Source organism: Gracilinanus agilis, chromosome 2 (assembly GCF_016433145.1).
Source record: "Gracilinanus agilis isolate LMUSP501 chromosome 2, AgileGrace, whole genome shotgun sequence".
NCBI lineage: Eukaryota > Metazoa > Chordata > Mammalia > Didelphimorphia > Didelphidae > Gracilinanus > Gracilinanus agilis.
In genome coordinates this window covers 484,350,097-484,365,937 of record NC_058131.1, presented here as the reverse complement: position 1 = coordinate 484,365,937, position 15,841 = coordinate 484,350,097, and the positions used below count along the sequence as shown (strand labels likewise).

The following is a 15,841-nucleotide window of genomic DNA, read 5'->3' as shown; positions in this document are numbered from 1 at the left end:
CTCCCTCTCTCTTCTTCCTCTCCCTCTCCCCTCCCCTCCACTTTTTCTCTCTCCCCCTCTCTCTCTTCCTCTCTTTCCCTTTCCCCTCCCCTCCACCCCTCCTCCTCCTCCTCCTCCTTCTCTCTCTCTCTCCTTTCACACATAACAACAGTTTAGGAGTTGGAAGACTTAGGTTTGAATCAAAACCTGGGGTGGTGGTGTTGTTGAGGAGGGAGTATACCAATAAAGTGGGTGTCAGCAGTAAAACTTATTACAAAAATGGTCACTCACTGAAACAGAAGTTCATAAGAACCAATTCCATTCAAAATGACAATGTACCAGAACCTTTCTGGTGTTACCTGTATAACCCTCTTTGCATTGTCATTTGGGAATACTTATTGAAGAAGCCATAGAATCTCAAAGATAGAAGGGACCTAAATTTGTATAAGAAAGTCCTGTAGAGAAGTATCAGTAAGGGGTTATTCGGCTTCTTAAAGACTTCCAATAATGGGCAAATAGACCTCCAATAATGGAAAGGCAGATCTCCAATAATGGACAAATAGATGAATAATTATTGACAAGGAGACCTCCCACAATGTATAAGGAAATGTCTCTAAAATGTCCTTAGCCTGACATTTAGCGCTGATACCAATCAACCACTCCAATCTTAATTTCTACTACTCTCCTACATGCACTATACATTGTAGCTAAACCACTTAATATCCCTCAAAGCTTTTCCCCATCTCAGCTCCCTGCCATATTTTTTCTATTTAAGTTGACCTATTTAAATTAATTTTTTTCTGTGTAAAAATGACTCTTATTCTTCATACTTTCATTTTAGAAAAAATAAACATAAATAGTCCACAATACACAACATCTTACTCTGCAGATCAGGGGAGAGGGAAACAGGGATCCTATAAGCCCTACCCTAATATATTGGAAAACAGAAATTTTATTCTTTTTTCTGCCTTTCTGTCCCCTGATTTCTACCTATTGAAATCCTTCCCATACTTCAAGGTCTGGCTTTAAGGCCAATTCCTTTGCCAAGCTTTCCTCTGATCCCTTCCCACCTGGATATGAAATTTAATTCAATAAACATTTTTGTTTCTAGTGCTTACAATGTGAAAGACACTGTGCTGGAGTTGGAATAGACAACATTTAAAAAATGATTTCTCCCTGTTCTGTATTCCAATAATTCTTTGATTATGTCTTAGATGGTTTTTAAACATTCTATGTTGTAGGGACAGCTAGGTAGCTCAGTGGATGGAGAAGCAGGCCTGGATATAGGAGGTCTTGGGTTCATATGTAGCCTTGGATACTCTTAGATGTGTGACTTTGGGCAAGTCATTTAATTCAATTGCCTAGCCCTTACTGCTTTTCTGCCTTGGAACAGATACTTAGTATCAATTCTAAAATGGAAGGTAAGGTTTTTAAAAAATTCTATATTGTATTATTGTATATAGCACCCCTTTCAGATACCCATGGCAGTTTCCCCCAAACTGATTTTTTTAATGAGTTCATTACCTGGTTTTTAATCTCTTCTTAACCACTCACAATCTGGTTTCCTGCCTCATCATTCAACTGAAACGGCTCTCTCCAAAGTTATTAATGATCTCTTAATTGCCAAATCCAACAGGCTTTTTGCAATCCTCATTCTCTTCCACCTCTCTGCAGTCTTTTTTTTTTTCACCTTTACCTTCCATCTTAGAATCAATACCATATATAATATAGCTGCCCTTTCTGCAGCCTTTCTTTGACACTGTTGATCATCCTCTCCTCCTTGATAATATTCTCTTCTCCCAAGGATTTTGGAACACCATTCTCTCCAGATTCTCCTCTTGCCTGATTGCTCCTCCTCAGTCTTCTTTGTGGGATCCTCATCTAGATGACAACCTCGAACTGTAGGTGTCCTGTCCTGTCCTAGACTCTCTTCTCTTCCTTTTAGACTTCTTCATGTGGTGATCTCTTCAACTCCCATGTATTTAATTACCATTTCTAGGCTGATGGGTCTCATATCTACCTATCCTTCCCTAACCTCTCTACTGACCTCCAGTCTCAAATCTCTAACTGTCCTAAACATTTCAAACTGTATATCCAGAAAACATCTTAAATTCAATGTTTCCAAAACTAAACTCAATATCTTTTCCCAGTTCCTTCCCATTTACTACCTCCTTTACAAAGGCAGAGGGCAACATCATCTTCCTAGTCCCTTGAACTCTCGACTTTGATGCCTTCACTCTCTTTCATCTCAATACTCAATCTGTTGATATAGCCTGTTGATTTCACCTGTGTGACATCTCTCAAATATGTCCCCTATGTCCTTTAACCATGCTGTCACTTAACCATGCAAGCCCTTATCACTTCATGCTTGCTAGTGGGTCTGCTTGCCTTGTCTCTCCTCTCCAATCTATCCTCCATTCATATCCACTAAAATGCAGTCATGCTCATACACATACTCTAGTGTTTTGTTTTGTTTTTAATCACATCTTGTATCAAATGTAAAATGCTCCATGTGGCATTCAAAGTCCTTCATAATATAGCTCTTAGCAGTCAGTCACTGTCTCTCTCTCCTCCCTTTCCCTCCCTCCCTCCTCCATCATTTTTCTTTACAACTTAGAATCAATATTGTATATCAGTTCCAAGGCAGAAGAATGGTAAGGTCTAGACAATGGGGTTTAAGTGACTTGCTAGAACATACAGCTAGAGAGTGTCTAAGGTCAAATTTGAACCCAGGGCCTCCCAATTCTGGGCCTGGCTCTCAGTCCACTAAGCTCTTTTAAGTCTCTTTTTATACTTTACTCCTTACCAAGTCCTCCTCAATTCAGTGACAATGGCATTCTTGCTGTCTGATGAACAAGATGTTCCATCTGTCTTCAACTCCAGCCATTTGCTCTGGTTATTCTCCATGTATGGAATTCCTAGGCATTCCCTCATAAGGAATTCTCATTTCTACCCACTCACTGCCCTGGCTTCCTTGAAGTTCTAATTAAAATCCCGTATTCTACAGGAAGTCTTTCCCAACCTCTCTAAATACAGTACTTTCTATTATTTATTTCCCAATTATTCTGTGTATAATTGGTTTGTATGTATTTGTTTACATGTCTCTTTCATTAGACTGTGAGCTCCTTGAGAGCAGGGACTGTCTTTTGCACCCTTCTTTTGCATCCTCAGCTCTTAGCATAGTATCTGGCACATTGTAGGCACTTAATAAATATTAATTGACTAAATGTTGATTAGCTAGATTATTGCCTTTCTTCTTATCTCCTTATACACTTTATCCCATTCTCTCCCATCTCCTCCAGAAAACTGCTTTAACAATCATTCTTACCTCTAACCTTCAGTCTCTCCTTATATACTAGCTCTTTCCTTGCTGTCTACAAACATGTCTAGGTCTCTTCATTCTAAAAACAAATCTCATTTGTACCTCTCTTCAAACTATTACCCTATATCTTTCTTTCCCTTCATAATCAAATTCCTAGAAAAACTGTCTATGATCATTGTCTCGTTCAATATTCAATCCCCTTTGCAATCTGAAATCTGGCCTCGATCTCATCGCTCATTTGAAACTTTCCCCTGAAAGTTAACCAATGATTTCTTTAAAAAAATTTTTTGTTTACTTATTTTTAAAAGCTTTGCCTTCCATCTCAGAACCAAAACTGTGTATTGGTTTCAAGGCAGAAGAGCATATCAATGACCTCTTAACTGCTAAAATTAATGTCCTTTTATCAGTCTTCATTGTTCATTCACCATCATTGACCACTTTCTCTCACTTGTGACCCTATTCTCTTTTCCTGCCTGTATGGCTCTTCCTTCTTGGTCTCCTTTACCATACAATTATTTATGTCCTGTTTCTTAATTGCATATATATCCAAAGATTCATCCCTGAGCTCCTGTCTTTTTTCTCCTTATAATCTTAGTGATTTAATCACTTAAAGGGGGATGTATAAAAAAATGAGGCATAGGTTTAAAGTAATTGTGTTAGTAGAAGTCAGAATAAGCTGATGCCAGTGAGGAAATTAAAGATAATAAAAAAAGGGTTAAAGTTTTTAAAAAGCTATATTGAAGAAGAGGATCAAAAAGGGATAGAAGATGATGAGGATGAATGTGACTGGGATAACAGAAAAGAAAAAGAAAGCAAAGATTCTCAATTCTTATTTTCCTTTATTTTCTCTGACAATGAGAATGATCATTAGACTGGAAAGTATAGCATAAGAGGATTAATTGGGAGTCAATGCATAGATACTTAAGAAGATAGAAAAGTACATCCTTAATGCTGTTGATGAGAGTTCAAGACAACTGGTCCACTGAATTACATTCTTGGGAAGTGAAAGAAGTGTCAGATGCGACTTCTGAGAAGTAATTAGTAACAATCTTTGAAAAATCATGAAGAGAGAGGTCCTATAGGATTGGAGAAAGGTCAATCAATGTTCTGATTTTCAAAAAAAAGAAAAGAGTATGGCATATAGGAATTATAGACTGGTAAGTGTGACTTTGTTTCTTCTCAAAATTTTGGAATATGTTATTAAAGAGATGATTAGTAGAAATATAGAAAGGGGAGCAATGGTTACAAAGAGACTATACAGCACCCTAAAGAACAGATCAAAGGTGTTTCCCTTTTCTGGAATAAATACCATAGATATATTTTACCTTAGATCTTTTTAGCTACTTGTCTAGAAAGGATCTGGGGAATTTAGTGAATCAAAAGCTCAATTTGAGTCAATAATATAACATAATGGCCAAGGAAGATATCACCTTAATCTTAGGCAGCATAAAGATATGCATAGCATATAGCAATTGGAAATTGAGTCTTGATATACTTTGCCCTGGTTTGGTATATTGCCTTTGGTATTTTGCTCAATTCTGAGTGCCAAATTTTGGGACCAACATGGATAAATCTGAGTGTCCATAGGAGGACCAGTTGGATAATGAGGAGTCTGAAATTCATGCCTTATGAGAACAATTTGAAGGAACTGGGGAAGTTTGTATATACTTAATATTTATTTGTGTACCTGTTTTCTTCTCTCTCCCTTCTCTCCTCCTCCCAAACCTTGTATAGTACAATGGAATAAGCACTACCTCTGGTGTGAGGGGACCTGGACTCAAACCTTAACTCCTTCATTTACTACTCTTGTGACCTTATCTTTAAGGTTGGATTATGTGGTCTTTAATAACTCTTTGGATCTAGAGAAAAGTAGAGTTTGAGAGACATGACTCTTTTCAGATATTCAGATATTTTCAGATATTCAAGAAATACAAAAAGTACCAAGAGATAGAAGAAGTTACAAAGAGGAGGCAGCTAAGGTGGCTCAGTGGATAGAGAGTCAAGCCTAGAGACCGGAGGTCCTGAGTTCAAATCTGGATACAGACGAGTATTTCCTAGCTGTGTGACCCTGTGTAAGTCATTTAATCCCAATTGCCTGGCCTTTATCACCCTTCTGTCTTGGAAATGATGCTTAGTATTGACTCTAAGATGGAAGATAAAGGTTTTTTAAAAAAGAAGTTACAAAGGGGCAAATTTTGGTTTGATATAAAGAAATATTTCACAACAATAAGAGTTATTCCAAACTAGAATGGGTGGTGTCAAAAGGTAGTGCATTTCCCCTCATTTGGAAGTTTTAAAGAAAAGTCTAGATGCACATTTATTAGGCAGCTGGATCTCCTTTCAGATATGAGATGGGCCTCTGCATTTCCTTCAAACTTCTATAGTACAGAAGGAAAATGTGGAGTCATGGAAAGAGTATTATATTTGGAGTCGAGACCTCATGTTAAGTTCCAACTATACCACTTAATAGCTGTATGACCATGAGCAAATCATTCCAAGTTTTCAGCCTTAGTTTCTTTATCTGTAAAATAAGAATAATACTCTAATGACCTACCTTACTAGTTTATTGTGAGGATCAAATGAGATAAAGAATTTTGGGGTCATAAAGTACTATATAATTGTGAGCTATTATGCAATATCTAGGATGGTACTTCACATGTAGTTGGGGCTTTGTAAATAGTTAATGAAAAAAATTCAGTTTGACAGACTTTTATCAAAAATATGCTTACTCTGTGTAGAACATACCATATCAGATATTGGGTGAGATAAAAAATTCAGGAAAGACATGGTCCCTGACCTTATGGTGTTTACAATCTGGTAGAAAGTTAAATTCAATGAACATTTATTTATTTTTTATTTTTTTATTTTTTTTTTAAAACCCTTGTACTTCGGTGTATTGTCTCATAGGTGGAAGATTGGTAAGGGTGGGCAATGGGGGTCAAGTGACTTGCCCAGGGTCACACAGCTGGGAAGTGGCTGAGGCCGGGTTTGAACCTCGGACCTCCTGTCTCTAGGCCTGACTCTCACTCCACTGAGCTACCCAGCTGCCCCCTCAATGAACATTTATTAAGCAATGTACCAGGCATGATAATAAGGGTCTCTCTCTCTCTCTCTCTCTCTCTCTCTCTGTGTGTGTGTAGGAAGAGAGAGAGAGAGAGAGAAAGAGAGAGAGAGAGAGAAAGAGAGAGAGAGAGAGAGAGAGAGAGAGAGAGAGAGAGAGATGATCAGATGTTGAATTTCAGGAAGATCAACTTTGCAATAGCATGGAGGATAGAGTAGAAGGTGAAGAGATTATAGACATGAAAAAATGCTCTGAATCACTATTGATTAGAGAAATACAAGTTAAAACAACTCTGAGATACCACCTCACACCTAGAAGAATGGCTAAAATGACAGGAAATGAAAATAATAAATGTTGGAGGGGATGTCAGAAAGTTGGAACAATAATACTCTGTTGGTGGAATTATGAATTAATTAAATAATTCTGGAAAGAAATTTGGAACCATATCCAAAGGGCTATAAAACTGTTCATACCCTTTGAACCAGAAATACCACTACTAGGTCTGTATCCCAAAGAGATTTTTTAAACAGGAGAAAGAACCTATAAAATATTTATAGCTGCTCTTTTTTTTTGTGGTGGCAAAGAATTGGAAGTCAATATGACAATATGATAATATGACAATATGGACATATGTATTACATGATAGCACAAAGAATTGGAAGTTGACAGGATGCATCAATTGGGGAATGGCTGAAGAAGTTGTGGTATATAATTGTAATGGAATACTACTGTGCTATCAGAAATGATGAGGATGATTTTAGAAAAACTTACATGAACTGATGCAAGGTGAAATGAGAAGAACCAGGAGAAAAATAGTACACAATAACAGCAATATTGTACAAAAATCAATTATGAATGACTTGGCTATTATCAGCAATATAATGATCTAAGAAAGAACTCTTGAAAAATACCATCTAATACCAGAAAAAGAACTGATAGAGTCTCGATGCATATGGAAACATATCATTTTTTTCACTTTATTTTCTTCAAGAGTTTTTCCTTAGTGATGTTTTCTTCCTCAACATAACAAATATGGAAATATGTATTACATGATATCACATGTATAACCTATATCAAATTGCTTATTGTCTCAGGAAGAAGAGATGTGGGAGGGGAAAGGGAAAGAATTTGGAACTCAAAATTTGAGAAAATAAATGTTAAAAATTGCTTCCTGACCTAATTGGGTAAAAAATAAAATATTACTAAAAAAAGAAAAGGGAGTGGATGAAAGGAGACTAATTAAGAGGCTTTTGCAAAAGTCTAAGTGAAAAGTGATAAAGGTTTGAAGTAGGAAGGCATCTCTGCAAGCAGAGAAAAAGAGAGATATGAGAGATATCTCATGGAGATAAGGTTAAGAAGATTTAACAACTGATTCAATAATGAAAGTTGAGAAAGAGGAGTCAAGTATGATTCCAAGGCTAAAGACCTTTTAGACTAGAAAGATGGTGTTGCCATCAACAGAAAAAGTGAGATCCTGAAGAAGTCAATTTGGAGGAAAATTATGAATTCTCTTTTAGACATAAATTTGAATTGTTTATTATTTAGGGTGAGATATCCAGCAGTCAGTTGGTAATACAGGACAGGAATTGAGCAGAAAGTTTAGAGCATAAAATGTCGAGTCAATAAGTATCTAACTACCTATAATTGGTGAGATGAAGTGAAAACCACTTACAAAATGGAGTTGGTTTGGTGTGGGAATCAAAAGAACCAATCAGATTTCATCTCATGAATACTGACTCCATCATGTACTGCCATATGTATTCTCCATCTTGTTGTTTTTCTGTTATTCATCCATGGGAATAGATGATATAAGCCATCTATTGTTTCATAAATGCAAGTGGATGCAATTAATCAACATCTTTCCATTCTCTGGATAGAAAACCCCAAAACCTATTCATTCCCCATCCTACTTGACCAAAATTTACTCTTTTCCCCTCCTGACTTGGAAAGCCCCAAATCTTTTCTCTCATTAGCAATTAGATTACTTAATTTTGAATCTTGATTTGTATTCTGGGCAATTGTTTTCTTATAATTAATTGGCCCTATATGATTAATTGCTTTTATATATAATATATATTAAATATAAAAACCTATATTTGGGTCCCAGTGTCAAAGCTAAGGAAGGCTGACTAGTCTCAATTTGATATGAAATTGGTATGCATTGCTTAATAAATCAATATACTTGGAAGCTTGAATTTTTGTTTGCTCAGGCATTTTATCTTTCACCTGTCACAATTTTTTGGTAAGTCATCTAGTAGTTGAATCTAGAATCTTTCATGAGACTTTAACTGAGTCATGAAGGAAGCCTGGGAAGCCAGAAGATGGACATGAGGAGAGAGAGTTCCAGGCATAGAGGACAGTCTGTGAAAATGGCCTGATTTGGGGGTGTAGGGTATGCATTAGGGGCCTACTATGTGTGTGCCAGGTAGGGCAGCTAAGTGGTGCCAGGTCTCAGATAAAGAAGATTTAATTTTTCTGAGTTCAAATCTGGCCTCAGACACTTACTTGCTGTGTGATCCTGAGCAAATCATTTAACTCTGTATGCCTTAGTTACTCATTTGTAAAATGAGCTGGAGAAGGAAGGGCAAGACACTTTAGTACCTTTGCCAAGAAAACTCCAAATGGGGCCACAAAGAACAAGACACATTTGAAATGACTGAACAACAACAAAATTGAGCACTTAATAAATGATCCAATAATATAAATAAAAATATTAATCTCATATGATCCTCACAACAACTATAGGAATTAAGTGCTACTGTCCCTATTTACAGCTAAAGAAACTGAGGAAGAGAGAAGCAAAATGACTTGTTCAGCATCACACAGGTAGTTGTATCTGAATTCAGATTTCATTTCAGATTTTCCCAACTCCAGAGAGAGCACTCTTCTCACTGTTCTACTTAGCCATGACTTCTGTGATTTTCACAGAAATGATCATTGAATCCCTTGGGAACTGAAGAGATTAGTAAGAGAGAAACACTGAGAGAAATGTGGGCCCAAGACAGCATTAGGAGGATGAGATAAGAAAGGAAAAGGATCAAATTGGTGAAAGGAAAATAGGAAGAGAGGTGTCACAGAAACCAAGAGAAAAGAAAAGTTTGTAAGAAAAGGAGGGAGATTGTCAAATGTTGCAACTAAGTCAAGAATGATGAGCTCTAAGAAAAGACAATTGGATTGAATGGTGAAAAGATCAATCGTAACCTTGTTTCGGGCTTAGTAAAGTGATAGTCAGAAGTCAGATTGCAAGGGATTGAGAACTGAGTGAAAGGATGAGGAAATTGGAAACAATAAGAATAACTAGTTCTTTCCAGGAGATGACTGCAGAAGGAAGGAGATATGAAGGTAGGATGAAGGGGAAGCCAGTGATCCAGGTACTAAATTCCTTGAGAAAGGAGAAGAATGAGCTGAATGTCAGTAGATTGCTGCAACAAGGAGTTGAATTGGGTAAGACATTTCAGGATAATTGGGTTGAAACTCAAAGAAAGAGATTGCTAAAGGTATTGAGAGAGTACCTGGAAGTTGCAATAAGGAGAGGGCTATACTAACTTTTCTTCCCAACCCTGTTTCAGAGGACATGAGAAAGGATCCAGTTTTGGCCAGGGTGACTAGGGATACACTACCTCTTGAGGAGAACCAGTCCAAGAGGATAGAATGGTAAAGATAATTTCATCTAAGAAAAAAGGGATTTTATATCCCAGTAAGCTAGGATCCCAGAGGATAAAATGGGAGAAAAAGGCATAGACTGTGGAGAAGGAGGGGCTGTTTCCTAGTAATTAAATTAAGGAAGGAGAAGGATTTTAGACTCTAGACCAGTGATTCCCAAAAATGGGTACTACCGCCCCCTGGGGGGTGCTGCAGCGATCCAGAGGAGCAGTGATGGCCACAGGTGCATTTATCTTTCCTATTAATTGCTATTAAAATGGAAAAAAATTAATTTCCAGGGGGCTAAGTAATATTTTTTCTGGAAAGGGGGTGGTAGATCAAAAAAGCTTGGGAACCACTGCTCTAGACTATTGAGATATAAAGGTAGTGGGAAGTGAGAATTCAAGTGCCATTGAAGTAGGGGGCTTCCACATGAATAGGTATCTTTGCAAAGTGAACATAGTAAGTCTCTTCACTGCCTCTGACTCTCAGAAAGCCAGAATCTCTTCTGAGACCCCAGAGGGGGAGGAATAAGAGGGTGATTAGGTCTCTGAAGACTAGGCTGAATTCACACTCTATACATTTTCTGGAACCTCATCCAAAGATGCTGGAGGATGAGACAAGGTTAGAAGATGTCTTGAAAGTGGTATCAGCAGCCAGTTTCTGATTCCCCAGAAACTCATAAATTTAGAGCTGGAAAGGATTTTACAGGTCATCTACTGCAATCTCTTCATTTTACTTATGAGACTCAGAGAAGGAAACTGTCTTGCCCAAAGTCATGGAGGTAGGATTTGAACTCAGGTTTTCTGAAATCCCTTGCTCTTCTCACAATGTTTCCATAGTACCTTCAGTGAGGTGAGGCTCAAACTACAAGATAGTTTAGAGTTCTTTTTAGATAAAACTGCCTCCAAACCTGGAATCTGAGGTCTTATCCCCTTTGGAGCAGTTGCTTCAGAGATAAGACACATACACAGATAATTACATTTTATCATATATTATTTTTATAATTTTCTAAAACAAAGAAAAAGATGTAATTGAGAAAAAATATATCAGAGAAGTATAGAATTATGTGAGATCTGAAATGGAAAAGGTTATAGAGGATCAAAGAAAGTTTCATGGAGGAGACATTTGAATTGGAATTTAAAGGATGGGGAGGAATTCATTCAATGACAAGTACATTTCCTTCTCCTTACCGTTGATTCCTTGGGCTTAATTTGTTGACTATGGTGGGTCATGAAGGCGAAGGTGATGAGGAAGTAGAAAAAGGAGAATAGACTATGTACCCACAGGATATTGTAACTGTCAGGAACAAGAAATAGTCACAATTAGCTTTAGACCCACAACTTCATATACAGAGATCTAGCTCCAGGGTCATATGTTCTTCCTAAATTGAACACTTGAAATATTCTAATATTCTAGCAATTATGATCCTATTTGGTTGGCAGAACAGAAATGTATACTCTGAATACACAAGCTATACCAGTCTCTCTCTAGGTTTAAATAATTTTATTTTAGCTTTGCTGGCCAAATTTCTATGACGACAGGCCACTGGGTGGAAAATTTGGGGTTAGATTCTACTGGTCTGATATTGTTCCATGTTGCAGAAGAATATGGTAGACAGAAATCTCAGCGTAGGATGGCTGCTGTATCTAAATCCCACCCTTCTCCTAAGTCTGGAAAAAGTGGAGGATCATCTGCCCCAATCTCTACTCTGCAAGAGACTCTGAGGTTTCTTCCAACTCTAGTGCTATCATCTTCCTGGACATGGAAAAAAGACCTGTGTCAGTGGAGTCAGAAGACCTGAGTTCAAGTGCTGATGAATATTACTGCCCCAGTCAGCTTAAGCAAGTCACTTAACTTTTATTGGGCCTCAATTCCTCAACTGTAAAATGAATTCCTCATTTGTAAAAAGATGAACTCTAATGTCCCTTTGAGGTCTAAGTCTATGACTTTTTGAGCATTTCCAATGTGATTTGAATCATCTCTCTAATACATAAATAACCTTTGTGGTCTCTTATGATTAACACTCCATCATTTCTTAACCTAGCTCATTTCTAAGGCCTATGGTCCTTGAAGTCTTTTTGATCTTTAAATAAACCTCATAAAATGGGAATAGGTATGGAGCAATAGCACATGTATAACCCAGTGGAAGCGCTTGTCAGCTCTCAGAGAGTGTGGTAAGAGGGGAGAGAGAAAACATGAATCATGTAACCATGAAAAAATATTCCAAATCAATCAATCAATTTAAAATTAAAAAAAAAATAAAACAAAAGGGAGAGAAGGGTCAGGAAATGAAAGCAAAGACAAGAATGAACCAGTGACAATCTAACTGTTTATTAAAGATCCTGGTATATACTAAAAAAATAAATAAATAAAAATAAAAAAATAAGCTGTAAAATAATTCTTATTAAAATTATTATTAAAATTCTTATTAAAATGAATAGGGAACACTTTAAATTGTTTATCAGATAGGTTATCTGGGAGCTAAACAAGAACTGATTCTCTAAGACAAGGGTTCATCCAGAAGAAAGGGATGGGATGGCACTAAAGATACGTTTTTTTCTATTTTGTAATTCTGCCTAGGACCAACTGTGCCCAGATGAAGGAAACAGTTGTAGTACTAAGAGGAGGTGGAATTAAGTATGCCTAGGACTGAACTTGCTCTTGTAAACTGTCACAAAGTGTCTCAAGAGCTGTGGATACAAAATATATCCAGAGACTTAACAAGACTAAAGAAGCTAATATCAACTGAATAAATTATATAAACTGATTCATTTTCTACAATCTAGTATCTGTTTTTGTAGTACTACCATGTTGTACTAGTTGGCTTTGATCCAGTGTTTGAATTTCTTTGGAGAATGAAAGGGAAGAGGACCTTGATTCCATATAAAATCTAAAGGTTGAAATGAACACATTTATAGGTAGTGTAAACAATAGCCTCTCCACATAAGAACAGCTAATTTAAACTTCCATATATTATCTTATTTGATCCTCTGCTAGTTAGGTGCCATTATTTATCTCCATTTTATAGATGAGAAAACTGAGGCTGAGAGATCAAATAACTTGTGCAGGGTCACACAACTAATAAATTTCAGAGGCAGGATATAAATTCAGATCTTCCTAACTCCAAGTCCAGTAGGGTTCCTACTGAAGCAGTAGAAATACTTGGCTACTAGGACTTCAATCATTTGTGTAGATCACTAGGAGAGGGTGACAGGGGTTCAGAGATTCACAGAATCCCAGGGTGCAAAAGTAACTTAGAATTCATTTTGTTGAACTTTTGTCCAAAGCATGATTTCCCTCTAAAATATTCCCCCAAATTTCTCAGTCAGCTTCTTTTTGAACATGTTCAAGGGTTCACTGGAAATATCCATTCCGTTTTAACAACTTTAAATGTCAAGAATTTTTTAAAAATCTGCTATCCCTTCCACAGTGCAGGGATTAGGGGCGCAACACTCCCTACGATCTGGAAAATCCACTAAAATTTATTCACCCTCCCTTCAGACCAGAGAAGAAGTGTGAATTTTTTTTTCTTTTATGGGGTGTTTACGGCGCCTTATTGTAAATTTTGGGTTGAGTATGCATTTCTGAGTTTCTAAACCTTTTTTGTGTGTCATCTGTGGCTTCCACAAAATTCCCAGGAGATTCTCACTTATTTCTTATGCTAATCAGTGATATATTGAAATCCTGATGGGAAAAGTCACTATGTGGAAGGAATAACTGTATTAACTAAGATCTGACTACCTATTTATAACTTAAATATTTGAAGATAGCTGTCTCATATTTCCCCTCATACCTTCTTTTTCTTTTATCTCCCATTAATATACTACTCTTTCCTTCATTAAAAAAACACCTTTACCTTCTGTCTTAGAATCAACACTAAGTATCAGTTCTGAGGCAAAAGGGTGGTAACACTAGGCAATGAGGGTTAAGTGACTTGCCCAGGGTCACATAGCTTAGGAAGTATCTGAAGCCAGATTAGAACTCGGGCCCTCCTGTCTCCAGACCTGTCTCTCTATCCATTGAACCACCTTTCCTTCATTCTTGAAGTCTACTAGTTTTTTGGGAGAGAATATCTTCTGATCTTCCTCTACTCAGAAGATTCTAATAGTACTTGACTGGCAGAATGATAGCTAAGTAGGGGATATAGTTTCTTTTGACTGATCTTCATATGTCATGGTATCCAATCTTCAAACCATCATGGTCCACTTCAGCTTGAACAAAATCCATCTTAAAACATGATTTCCAGAGCTAAGTTCAATATTCCAAATGTTGACTGACCAGGGATTTCATTCCATCAGGATTTCACCTCTCTGATTTTGAACACTACATGTTAGGTAATATTACCTAAGAAGCTATTAACGTGGTGTTGGGGAGGGGCAGCTACATCACAAAAGTAAACTTTGAAATAAAGCTCCCTGCCCAAGTCTTTTGTACGTAATCTGCTGTACAACCTGATTTTCTCCAACCTGTACCATGTACAGTTGGCTTTTTGAACCCAAAGAGCTTATATTTAACCTTATTAAATTTCATCTTGAGTTTTGACCCTTACCTTAACCAGGATCCTGATTCTGTTATCCATATCTCATTAGCTTTTTTAAAATTTAGCACATTGCTAGGAAGACTTAAGCACAAAAAATTCAAATAATACTAGCCTTAGTAGGATGTAGGGAAATGGGGACACTAAATACACTGTTGATGGAACTGTGAACTGATCCAATCATTTTAGAGAGCAAGCTGAAATTGTGCCCAGAGTAATAAAACTGCGTATAGCCTTAGATCCAGCAGTACCACTGTTGGGTCAGTTTCCCAGGGCGATTAGGGGAAAAGGAAAAGAACAAGAAATGGAAATTGAGGGGTTACCCTTCAATTGGGCAATGGTTGAACAAGTCGAGGCATATGATTGTGATAATATATTACTGCATTGTAAGAAAAACTGAGTAGGTTAATTTTATTCATTATTTATTTATTTTAAACCCTTAACTTCTGTGTATTGGTTCTTAGGTGGAAGAGCAGTAAGGATGGGCAATGGGAGTCAAGTGACTTGCCCAGGGTCACACAGCTGGGAAGTGTCCGAGGCCAGATTTGAACCTAGGACCTCCCGTCTCTAGGCCTGACTCTCAATCCACTGAGCTACCCAGCTGCCCCCAGTAGGCTAATTTTAAAAAAAATTGAAAGACCTATATGAAATTATGAAAAGCGAAACTAGTAGAACCAAGAGAGCATTATATATAGCTACAGAATGAATGTTTGAAGGATAACTTGTGAATGTCTGTCTCCAGAGAATGAACTGATAAATAGAAACACAAAAGATATAGTTTATATATGTGTGTGTGTGTGTATTTGGGGGGGGTCATATGTGCAAGGGAAGGAAGTAAAGGAGATTATTGGGAATTTTGATACAACCAACAAACATAATTTAGTAAAATTCTAAAAAAATACTGGCTTTAGTAAATCAGTTACACCTCTTAAAGACACTGGCTATTCTAATGTCTAACTCTGTACATTAAACTCCATGCAGAGTATATGCCTTCATTCATTTAGAGCCCAGGAACTAGATCTTTAGAGAAAAACAGTCCTCTCAGCAGAATATCTGATGCCCAAGTTGGAGATCAAAATAACAGATCTATTTCCCTGACTATTCCCTCCCCAGGTAAGACAGAAAGGAGTTAAGAAGACATTGGCACCTACTTTTTGGAGACATTGACAATGGTGAAACTGCCAAAGTTAGTGTTTGGGTCTGAAAAGGAAGAATGTTTGTCAGTAGTCTCACCTCCAAGAATTCATACATCCTAGCTGAATGTCTAGATCAGCACTGGCAAAGGTTTTCAAATTCA

At 37.2% G+C, this 15,841-nt stretch overlaps 1 protein-coding gene across 1 annotated transcript in view; it reads right to left on the bottom strand.

Annotated features, from left to right (window-relative positions):
• TMEM63C (transmembrane protein 63C) overlaps positions 1 to 15,841 on the bottom strand; it is a 111,296-nt gene that overhangs the window by 24,823 nt on the left and 70,632 nt on the right. The window contains exons 7-8 of the mRNA XM_044662106.1: positions 15,696 to 15,744; positions 11,198 to 11,303 (exon numbers count right to left, since the gene is read on the bottom strand). Coding sequence (XP_044518041.1) covers positions 11,198 to 11,303; positions 15,696 to 15,744 — 155 coding nt within the window. The remainder of the gene's footprint in view (positions 1 to 11,197; positions 11,304 to 15,695; positions 15,745 to 15,841) is intronic.